This window comes from Nyctereutes procyonoides, unplaced genomic scaffold, assembly GCF_905146905.1.
Source record: "Nyctereutes procyonoides isolate TBG_1078 unplaced genomic scaffold, NYPRO_anot_genome, whole genome shotgun sequence".
NCBI lineage: Eukaryota > Metazoa > Chordata > Mammalia > Carnivora > Canidae > Nyctereutes > Nyctereutes procyonoides.
Window position 1 is genome coordinate 25558747 of NW_026575136.1, and position 12350 is coordinate 25571096.

Below are 12350 nucleotides of genomic sequence, written 5' to 3' on the forward strand. Positions count from 1 at the left end.
TGGAACTTAGATTGCTATGTATACTTACTTTGGGAAGCAGTTTAAGCAATAAATAGCAGTAGCCTTAATGATATGGCAAATTCTCACTATATAAGCCTCAACTTCAAAGAGTAGAGGGAAAACAAAAAAATTTTTTGTCATTTAAGACAATAATAGTAGCTATCTTCGAGTATTACAACTGTAATTATTAAAATCTAGGAGTCCGTGGATTCTATCAGTGTTTAAGAAGTTTTATTTTTCCCCCACATTTTAAAAATTTCAAAACTTAAAAGTTGAATTTTACTACCCATATACCCCCACCTAGGTTACAAAATTCACGTTCTACTGTACTTGCTTTATCTTGTATCTAGGTATTTCTCCAACCCTCTTGTTTATCCAAAAATCCATCCTATTTTTTATCCATTTCATTAAGCTGCAGATATCAATATACTTTCTTCTAAATACTTTGGTATGCGTGTCATTAAAAAGAGCTCAATATTTAGAATTCTTTTATTTTTCTTTTGAGGTAAAACTTAAAGACAATAAGATATGTAAGTTTTAAGTGTACCATTTCATGAGTTTTGAATCCTGTCAAGGTATAGAACATTACTTTCTCCCCTGAAAGTTCCCTCATGCTCCTTCCCAGTTAGCCCCCCACTCTAAGAACTACTATTATGATTTTTTCTGCTATAAATTACTACTATTGCCTGTTCTAAAACACCACTTAAATGAACTTATACAGTATGTACTCGTGTGTAAGGCTTCTTTCATTCAGCATCATGATTCACTCATGCTGTTGTATATATCAGTAGTGTTGTTTTTTTTTTTTTTATTGCCGAGTAGTGTTCCTGAGTTCAGCCCATTTTTAATGTGAAATTTTTTCTTTTTTTAACTAATCTCTCCGCCTAGTGTGGGGCTCAAACTCAAGACCCCAGGATTAAAGGGGAATATTCTACCAACTGAGCCAGCTAGGTGCCCCTTTATGTACTTTTGATACTTCTGTGGTTACTATTGTTATTTGATATTTCTTGGCTTATGCTTAAAAGAAATTATGCAATGATAAGGGATACTATAATATTTGGGGTTTTTTTGTCATTTTTGTTTATGCTGTCTTAAAACTTAATAGCAAATTACTGTTTATCAGGTATAATTGTGAGGAAATTAAATGTTTCATTTAATAGAAACACAGTGTTCTAAGAATGTTCTTGCTGGTCCCTTACCTCCTAGCCTGCCTGACCCCTTGTAGCTTCTGTACATTGAAACCTTACTACTTACACCAAACTAGTCGAGCACTTTGAAAATTCCATATACTTGTTTGTTCTTTCCTCATTAGTTGACTTGGTAGACATTTATTGTTTAGTGCTCAGTTTAACATATTTTCTGATTGAAGCCTTCCACCGCCTCATTGAATCTGGGAGTCGCTGATAGTGAAGTGGGATCCAGGAGACAAGACATTTTTGTTTAAAAAAAAAAAAAAAACAATAACAAGAAAACAACTACATTACAGAGATCTAGTAAGAGTTGAGATGTTTTGTATAAATTAATTTTCCATTTCTACTGTTTTGCTTTTCTGCATAGTATCTTTTGGCAGACAGTATTTTTATCTGTTTTTTCACTGCTATGTATCCAGAATCTACAATAGTGCCTGGCACAGATTAGGTGCTCTGTTAATATTTGGTGAATGAATAAATAACACCCTTTAAAACCATTAAAAGCACCCCTAGCTTGGGGAATCATATAAAAACAGCCCTCAGGGGATCCCTGGGTGGCACAGTGGTTTGGCGCCTGCCTTTGGCCCAGGGCGCGATCCTGGAGACCCGGGATCGAATCCCACGTCGGGCTCCCAGTGCATGGAGCCTGCTTCTCCCTCTGCCTGTGTCTCTGCCTCTCTCTCTCTAATTCTATGTGACTATCATAAATAAATAAAAATTAAAAAAAAAAAAACAGCCCTCAGGCCACATTTGGGTCAGGCCTTAGCTGGTCAAACCCTGTTCTAACACATTATCTCCTTTAACAAATGAATATTTTTAAATTACAGAAAATAGAGAAAGCAATTTAACATTTTTCAGAATGTATTCTGAGTAACATTATTTCCTTGCGATAATAAATAGGTATTATTCAAAAAAGGAATGTGATGGACAAATGATTTTGGAAAACGCTATCTTATTTTGCTTTACCTCAGGACTTTTATGGATCTTTGATATACTGATGTACACTATAAAACCTGAGATATTGCACGCACACAACACGTGTGTGTGCGCCTTTATTTTTTCTTTTTTAAAAACTTTTCTTAGCATCTTGAGGCATAAGGACCTTTGTGAAAAATATTGAGGGAACTGATTAAGTTTATCTTGTCTTCATTTTGGAAGGATATTTTTGAATACAGAATTTGAATTGCATTTTTTCTTCTTGCACTCCAAAGCTGTTGTAGCTTTTTAAATTATTCGTTTCATTTATTTATTTATTTATTTATTTATTTTTTGATGAATTAATTTTTATTGGTGTTCAGTTTACCAACATACAGAATAACACCCAGTGCTCATCCTGTCAAGTGTCCCTCTCAGTGCCCGTCACCCATTCACCCCCACCCCCTGCCCTCCTCCCCTTCCACCACCCCTAGTTCATTTCCCAGAGTTAGAAGTCTTTATGTTCTGTCTCCCTTTCTGATATTTCCCACACATTTCTTCTCCCTTCCCTTATATTCCCTTTCACTATTATTCACATTCCCCAAATGAATGAGAACATACACTGTTTGTCCTTCTCCGATTGACTTACTTCACTCAGCATAATACCCTCCAGTTCCATCCACGTTGAAGCAAATGGTGGGTATTTGTCGTTTCTAATGGCTGAGTAATATTCCATTGTACATAAACCACATCTTCTTTATCCATTCATCTTTCGATGGGCACAGAGGCTCCTTCCACAGTATTCGTTTTATTTAGACAGAACTTAAGTATCTTAAAATTTCCCCATTTAGAGCATATGATTCAATTGTTTTTAGCATGTTTAGAGTTGTGCAACTATCACCTAATCTAATTTTAGATCATACTCATTACCCCAAAAAGAAATTTCTCACCCATTATCACACATCCTATTCACCCTTACCCTTAAACCCTAGGAAATTACTTAATCTACTTTCTGCCTCCTTAGATTCACCTATTTTGTACATTTCTTACATGTAGTATATGGTTCTTTTGTGACTGGCTTCTTTCACTTAGCCTATGTTCAAGTTTCATCGTGTTCTAGCATATATCAGTATTTCAGTCCTTTTTTTTTTTTTTTTGGAGAATAGCATTCAACCATATGAATATATATGCTACATTTTATTTCTCTATTGATCAGTTTATAAGCATTTTGTGGTTTCCACTTTTTTTGCTGTTGTGTATACTGCTGCTGTAAACAATCATGTACAAGATTTTGTGTGGACATACGTTTTCATTTGTTTTAAATGGAAGAGGAATTGCTTGGGTCATATGGTAACTCCAGTGTTTAGCCTTCTGAAGAACTGCATTTTACATTCCCACCAGCAGTATATGAGGGTTCAATTTCTCTGTATCTTGACCAACACTTGGATTTGTCTTTCTGTTAAAGTAAGGTATAATTCATATACCAAAAATTCACCATTTTAAAGTGTACAATTCAGTAGTTTTAGTGTATTTACAAAATTGTACAATCATCATTATTCTGTATTTCAGAACACTTTAATCACCCCCAAAAGATATCCTATACCCGTTAGGAGTCATTCTTCTCTGTCACCAGCCCCTGGCAAACCATTGATCTATTTTATGTTTTATGGATTTGTCTATTCTAGATATTTCACATAAGTGAAATCATACAATAAATGGCCTTTTGTGTCTGGCTTCTTTCACTTAGCATGTTTTCAGGGCTTATATATGTTGTAGCATGTGTGAAATAATACTCTATGGTTATATCCCATTTTATTCATTCATCAGTTGGACATTTGATTCGTTTGTATTTTGTTGCCATTGTGAATAATGTTTTAGTGAACGTTCATGAACAAGTTTTTGTGTGAATATAGGTTTCCAGTTTCTTGGGTATATGCCTAAGTACATATTACATGGGAATTCTATATTTAACTTGTTGAGGAACTGCCAAACTTTTACCAAGAAGTCAAGCCATTTTAAATTCCAACCAGCAGTGTATGTGGGTTCTGCATTCTTTACATCTTCTGAAACACTTGTTAGTATCTGTGTTTTTGATTATAGCCATCTAGTGGGTTTGAAGTGGTAACTCATTGTAGTTTGGTTTTCATTTCCCTGATGATTAATGATGTTGAGCATCCTTCAGTATACTTATTAGCCTTTCATGTATCTTCTTTAGGAAAATGTTTAAATCTTTGCCCATTTTGAAGTTGTGTTCCTTTTTGGTTAAATTATAGTGTTTTGGGAACCCTGGGTGGCGCAGCGGTTTAGCGCCTGCCTTTGGCCCAGGGCGCGATCCTGGAGACCCGGGATTGAATCCCACGTTGGGCTCCCGGTGCATGGAGCCTGCTTCTCCCTCTGCCTCTCTCTGTCTCTCTCTCTGTGTGTGACTATCATAAATAAATACAAATTATAAATAAATAAATAAATAAATAAATAAATAAATAAATAAATAAATAAATTATAGTGTTTTATATTTTGTAGATATAAGTTCTTTATCAGATGCTTGATTTGTAAATATTTTCTCACATTCTGTAGATTGTGTTTTCACTTTCTATATGATGACTTTTTTTTTTTTCCTAATTCCAGTGTAGCTAACATACAGTGTTATATTAGTTTCAGGTGTATTATATAGTGAGTCAAGAGTTCCATATATTACTGTTCAACGAAATAAATATAATCTTAATCCCTTTAAACTATTTCATGCATCTCACCACCCTCCTCCCCTCTGTTAACCATCTGTTTGTTGTCTGTATTGAAAGAGTGTTTTTGATTTGTCTCTTCTCTTATTATTTTTATTATTTATTAATTTCACAGTTCTGTAGTTCAGAAATCCAAAATGGGTGTTGTGATAGGCGAAATGGGCTGAAATTAGGGTATTGGCAGGTCTGTGTTTTTTCTGGAGTTTCTAGGAAGCCTTTAAATAGCTTCTAGAAGTTGCCTGTATTCCTTGGCTTATGACCCATTTCCACTTTTAAGGACCTCTGCTATTACACTGGTCCAACCTGAATAATCCAGGATAATCGCTTTAAGATCAACTGATTAGCAATCTTAATTCCATCTATATGTAAAATAACAGATTCATAGAGAAGCCAGGGATTAGGATTTTTTTTTTTTTACCTACCACATTGCTAATGCTTTTGTGTTGCACCTAAGAAGTCATGGCCTAAGCCAAGGACACAAATAATTGCTTCCATATTTTCTACTAAAAGTTTTTTTATTTATTTTTAAATATTTAATTTATTTATTCATGGGAGACGATAGAGAGAGAGAGAGAGAGAGAGGGAGGCAGAGACATAGAGGGAGAAGCAGGCTCCATGCAGGGAGCCTGATGTGGGGCTCCATCCAGGGACTCCAGGATCACTCCCTGGGCCAAAGGCAAGTGCTAAACTGCTGAGCCATGCAGGCGTCCCTCCTACTGAAAGTTTTATAGTTTCACGGTTATATTTAGGTCTGTGATCATTTTTAATTAGTTTTTGTTTAATGAATAATCGTCCACTTGCCTTCTTGGACATGTGGATATCTGTATTATTTTTTTTTACTTTTATTTTTTTATTTTTTATTTTTTGATATCTGTTTATCCCAATACCATCTGTTGAAAAATTCTGTAAATCTAAAATCAAGAAGTATGATTCCTCTCTCCTTACTCTTTTTCAAGATTAGTTTGGTTTGGGGGAACCTGGCTGGCTCAGTCAGAAGAGCATGCGGCTCTTGATCTTGGGGTTGTTAAGTTTAAGCCCCATGTTGGATGTAGAGATTACTTAAATAAATAAACTTAAAATAAGTCAATCAAATAAAGATAATTATCATATGAACTCACTCATGTGGAATTTAAGAAACAAAGCAGAGGATCATAGGGGAAGAGAGGAAATAAATAAAACAAGACAAAATCAGACAGAAACCAACCATAAGAGACTCTTAATCAGGAGACTGAGGGTCGCTGGAGGGGGAATGGGGTAACTGAGTGATGGGCATTAAGGAGGGCACGTGGTGTAATGAGCACTGGTATCATATAAGACTGACGAATTTTTTTTTTTAAATTTGCCTTAGGATTGTTCATTGCTAGTATATAAAAATTTAAATTTTGTGTGTTGATCTTGTGTTCTGCAACTTTGGTAAATTTAGGTCTTATGATCTTTTAGTGGATTTCTTAGTTTTTTTTTTTTTTATATTTAAAATAGAAATAGTTTTACTTCTTTCTTTCCAATCTGGATGCCTTTGGTTTCCTGGAGTTTTTATGAGAAATCAGCAGTCATTCAAATTACTCTTTCTCTATATGTAAAAATATTATTTTTCTCTGACTACTTTTAATTTTTTTTTTTTTTTTTTTGGCTTTCAGCAATTTGATTATGTTGTGCCTAAGTTTCTGTTCTCCTTATTGTCATTGGTGTTCTTTGAGCTCATTGAGTTTGTGTCTGCCCCATTTCTTGTTTTATCTATTGTTGACTCCAGTTTCACATATGTCGGATCTTTGGCTGTTGTCTCATGAGTCCCTGAGGCTCTGCTAATTTTTTTTTTTTCAATCTTTTTTTCTCTCTGTGCTTGAGTTTGGATAATTTCTGTTACTCTGTCTTGAAGGCCACTGACTCCTTTTCAGTTATTTCCATTTTCTTATTAAACTGTTTAAAGAGTTTTAAATTTCAGATAATTTTGTTTTTAGAATTTCCATTGGCATTTTTTTATAGTCTCAATTTTTCTAAGATTCCCTCCTTTCTTTCATTGTGTGCACATATTCCTTTATTTCACCGAGCATAGTTTTAATAGTTATTTTGAAATCTTAGTGTACTAAGCATAGTTAGTAATGATTTTAAAATCTTGGTCTACTAATACCAACGTCTGGATTATCTTCAAGTTGGTCCCTATTGATTGTGTTTAGTCTTGAGACTGTGTCACATTTTATTGGTTCTTGTGTATATAGTAGTTTTGGACATAACACAAATCAAGTGTGTTATGTTGTGGAGATAGGGTTTTATTCTGTTTTTTCAAACGGTGTTGTGTTTTTTCCTAAGAAATTATTTTCTTGACTTCAGCCTGCAAACTCAGATAGTAGCTTAAATGTCATTTTACATTTGTTTTTTTGTTTTTTGTTTTTTTTTTTTTTTTTTGAGTTTTTTTGTCTTTAGCTAGACTGGTTGCAGTCTACCCCGTGTGTGCATTGTTCAGGAGTTAGCCAGAGATTTGGGCAGGAAAACTGGAGTTGTTTTGAAGTAGCTTAATTGGCATTAACATTTTTGTCTTGGTTTATTGTTTTAGTAGAATTTAGAATCATAGCTTTTTAAATGAAAAATAATCGTAGGTAAATAATTTCCAATGTTTTATCTTAACAAATAATAAGTTTCTTTTATTTTTCTTATTATTACAGATCGAGCTGGGAGCATCAGTACTCTCGATTCTTTAGACTTTGCAAGATACTCAGATGATGGTAACAGGGAAACAGATGAGAGAGTGGCAGGTGAGTCACATTGTGAAGACAGATTTGGAATCTTTGACATTCAAGAAATTAAAAAATGACTTGAGGAATTCTCTTCCTTCTACAATTTGGTATGTGAATATAATTATGTAGTTATTACACAAAATTATGTTACTAATTTGTTGGCTGTAAGGAACATCTGAACCCTTAACTTGCTCTTCCAATTGTGCTGTGGGTTTTTGGTAATACACACCTAAAATTTGTTGAGTTTTGCTTGTGCCCAACAGTTTACAACCATATAGTTCTAACTGGTATTAAGCAGGTTTAAGGTAGCTATGGTATATTGCAAAGTTAATTGGACCTTTCTCTTCCTCATTCTTTGATCTTCCAAACCGGGCATGATATTTAGGTGTTGTATATCAGCACAAGATTACTGATTGTAAAAATTGGTTGAAATACTTCTGTGCTGGCTAGTGAATAAAAGTTGGTGTTGAGACCTCAAGGTGCTGCTCCCTAGCCATCATAGCACCTCCAGAAATTTCCCTTGACTTTCCTATGAGCCAGAAAATAAAGGTTAATACTTGGTACAGCAGGGGCCTCCAGGACCTCGCTTATTCCAGTAAGAACACCAACATTCTTTCTAAATACTTAGTTATACCAATCTCATTCCCCTCTCCACCTTCCCACCTGTTCTGTCCACATCTAATGAAGCCAGTTAGATTCTGGTCCAGGTTCCACCCTGGAAATTATCTGTGTAGCAGCCCTGGCTCCTTTTAGTGTCAAAAGTTTGGTATCTGTCGAGTGCTTCAAAGCTATGGCTATCTATAATTGAAGACATTCTTGAGTGCTTTGCAGGAATTGTAGTTTTCATAGGACATTGGCTCTTAGATGGGGAAAGCAGACAGACATCAATTAGGTAGTTTGATCTCCACCAGAATGATGGGCACTCCTGGAGCAGGAGGATTGCCACATAGGACAGGTGGGGGTAATGGGGGCAATATGGTATCAGGGAATACCCATAATGTGGATTCCTTTCTTGACAACTCTGTTGAACTTTTCTTCCATTTACTGGGACAAGTTTGTTACAGTCTACCTAATGTTTACCTGTCATGGTCATTATGAATAAAAGTGAGTACTAATTTTTATGTAGCACTTGCTCTATTGTAATCACTGTTCTAAATGTGTATTAACTCATTGATTTGGGTTGTCATCATGCTCTCCTCCCCAGGAGACTAAGACATTCAGAGGGATTATTTAAGACTTAAATAGCAAGGCTAGAATTCAAATACAGATAGCCCAGCAACAGAGCTCACAACTGGCTTTGCCATGTAGTAGTATATCATAACAGGAAGGATGAGATTTGACCTGATTATAAATGATATTTCAGTATATGATTTTCATTCATTACTCAAGAATAAAGATATTGAATAATTATAGATCTTAGATGGTATTGTATGAGTTAGAAAAAAAATGATGTAACTTTTATTTCAGCAGGAGCTAAGAGAAGATTCAGCAGTGTAAATAGTAGTGATATCACTTAAATGGGAAAGCCATTGAAAGAGTTTGAGGTGGCTCCCTATATCAAATCAAGATTTAGTCATAAGCGTTATTTATTGACTTGTATCAAAACAGTAAATCACATCAGTTTTGTCTAAAAATTAACAAATTAAATGGAAATTATTCAAATAATTTTAGGACTAATTTATCCTACTTATTTTATAATTTGGTAAGTCACCTTGTATTATATATTTATGTAGTATATGTTAGATATTAGATATTTTATGTTATATGTTAGAATTAATATATGGTAGTTTATTAGATTAACCAAATATGTCTGGTTTTGTATATTGTATTACTGTTCAAATGGTTATATAATTAGAAAGTAACTCCTACCGAAAATAGATCACATAATTGTTTTCTTTCTTTTTATTTCCATTTGAAAACCCAAATTATAGATTTAGTCAGATGTAAGAGGTTCATTATTCTTGTTATTTAGGTATTTTTAGTGTTTCTAATTAGGAGAAACATTACCGATGTAAAAGCAACATGTTATAACCAAGCATACCTAAGCATGAAATGTTACAAATACATGATGGTTTTGACCTTATATTTTTAATCTAAAAATTATACTCTGTTTCTAGGTTTGAGGAGATAAAGTAAGTTTTGATCATTATACAGTGCTAATATATAAATAAATGTTTTTATCTTCATTGGAAAAGGGAAGAAAAACGTGTTATTACAAGAGAATAACTTTCAGACTTTCAGTGCTCTTGTACCATAGTTTGTAATTGAACCAAATGTGATATTTGGGTGAAACTTAATGAAAAAGTTTTAATTAATCACGATTCCCATTTCCAAAAAGGTTTGTAGGTCTTTGCTAACCATTGGTAGGAACTTAAAAGCTTATCAACAGACCGATAATCCAGAAAAGATCCTGTCGACTGTGATTGGATCACATGTAAACCTCACTAAGAAAGAACAGAAATTTCTTTATTAAGTTTTTCTATACCTGTCTTGGGCAGAAGGAGGTTATAGATAACACAGATATTGAGTCCATTGACCCTCCACATAAATGTAGGGTCTGCTCCAACCTTTATTCAGCTGCTGCTGTTTATAAGACAGAGATACTGTTTGTTTTCAGCATAATTCTTACCATCTTTTTCTTAAATTTAAAAATCTGATTATTTTATCAAGTCTATATAGGTTTTCCTACAAAGAGGAAGACATCTCTAAATAAACTGATGTTCATTGGGCATCTGCTCTGTGTCAGGCACTGTGTAGGATGCTTTGTATAAAGTATTTTATTTGATCTTGTTAACAATCCTGAAGAATAGGTCATGATATTCTTATTTTATAGATGGGAAAACTGAGGCTCACCACGATTGACAGATCCGCCAAGTAGCCTCCATATGATAAGGGATCAGGGTATGAACACATAAGTTTTGTTTTGTTTTGTTTTAAGATTTTTTATTTATTTATTCATGAGAGACAGAGAGAGAGAGGCAGAGACACAGGCAGAGGGAGAAGCAGGCTCCATGAGGAAGCCAGATGCCACTCAGGCTTCCCTGAGCACATAAGTTTTTATTCCAGAGCCTACAATTTATTTTTTAGTACCAGGCTGTAGCTTTGACCTATCTATACATTCCTGTGGGTAGATAGTCAAATTGTCTCTTTCCTGTAAAAGACTATTTCAACGTAGCCATTTTCTTTTAAAAGAAGTAAACTTTTTAAAAAAGATTTTATTTATTTATTTGAGACAGGGAGAAAGAGAAGCACAAGCAAGAGGGGGGCACAGATGCAGAGGGAGAAGCAGACTCCCTGCTGAGCAGGGAGCAGACTTGGGGCTCAGTCCCAGGACCCTGAGATCATGACCCAAGCCAAAGGCAGACGCTTAACCAACTGAGCCGCCCCAGTGCCCCTAAAAGAAGTAATTTTTTAAAACCTTTTTATTTTAGGGACGCCTGGGTGGCTCAGCGGTTGAGCATCTACCTTGGCTCAGGGCATGATCCTGGAGTCCTGGGATCAAGTCCCACATCGAGCTCCCTGTGTGGAGCCTGCTTCTCCCTTTGCCTGTGTCTCTGCCTCTCTCTCTGTCTCATGAATAAATAAATAAAATCTTCAGTAAAAAAAACTTTTTATTTTAAATAGCTTCCATTTCTGAATTTAGAACTGTAAATTTTCACATAAAAATGAGTTCAAAAGTAGTTGACATGAAACTGAAATGAGCTTAACCTAACTGAGCTTCTGTATATTAAAGAAATCTAGTGTTACTTGGTGCATGTATAGGGCACCTCTTAAATTTTTAAGTTTTCTTAAAGATAGCAAGGGACATGTATGTTCTAAATGTTGGGATTGCCATTTTAAAATTTATTTTAGACATTCTAAGCATCTGTTATGTGTTAGGTACTAGATATGGAAACATGAAATAGATAAAGTTTCTGCTCTCAAGGAATTTGTCCTGAAAAATGTCTATAATAAAATAAATGTTTGGTACTTTAGAAACAGTGGTGAGAGACTTGTTAATTTTGGAACCACCTATAACCGTGTCTCAGTTTCACATGATCCATCTTTTAGCATCAGAGTCTCTGACTATCCATTTATTCAACTAATATTTGTTGAGTATTTATTCTATACTCACGGTATTATGCTGTTGTATTAACAGTTTTCAACAAAACAGACATTTGAAGCCTCTATAAAGCTTACATAATCTAGTAGACCTTCTAAAATGACTTTCATATTTTTGCCTGGGAAATAAACTGGCCTGTCCACTGATTAAGAAACAGCATCAATAGCCTTCTCTTCCCTTAGCTATTGGCCTCAACGTATATATCCATATTTATCATATTAAATGAACCTATTTGTTTCCTGATGTATTTCTCCTCTAGTAGAGGTATTTATGACTTCCTATTAGTAGTACTTTTGTTTTTCTTATTTTGAGGCTTACTTAAATCTTTATGATTTTAATTGAAGTAGATGCTCAAACAAGACTTTAATATGGTTGAAAGGTATTATAATTTATATGATAAGTCAAAAAGTTCTGAACTAGGATAATTTTCAGAGACAATTGAGATGAACAGTTTTTTAGGGGGGTTACTTTAGGGGTGGAATTAATATGGCTTGGCTTGGACATTTAATTAACGTGGACTAAGCACAGTGGATAAGTGAAGAGTAATTTCCAGGTTTCCTATTTGGATATCTGTATAGACAGTGGTGCCATTAATGGAGAGAGGCTGCCGGAGGAAAAAGGAGAGCAGATTTGAGAGGAAGATGATAAAATTCATTTAGATAAATCAAATTCA

General features: G+C 34.6%; 1 protein-coding gene across 5 annotated transcripts in view; it reads left to right on the forward strand.

Moving 5' to 3' along the window:
- The window catches only part of LOC129495453 (RAB11-binding protein RELCH), a 112565-nt gene that overhangs the window by 15410 nt on the left and 84805 nt on the right, over positions 1-12350 (forward strand). For all 5 annotated transcript variants that reach the window (XM_055302988.1, XM_055302986.1, XM_055302987.1 and 2 more), the window contains exon 2: positions 7504-7593. In XM_055302988.1, the coding sequence (XP_055158963.1) occupies positions 7504-7593 (90 nt within the window). The remainder of the gene's footprint in view (positions 1-7503; positions 7594-12350) is intronic.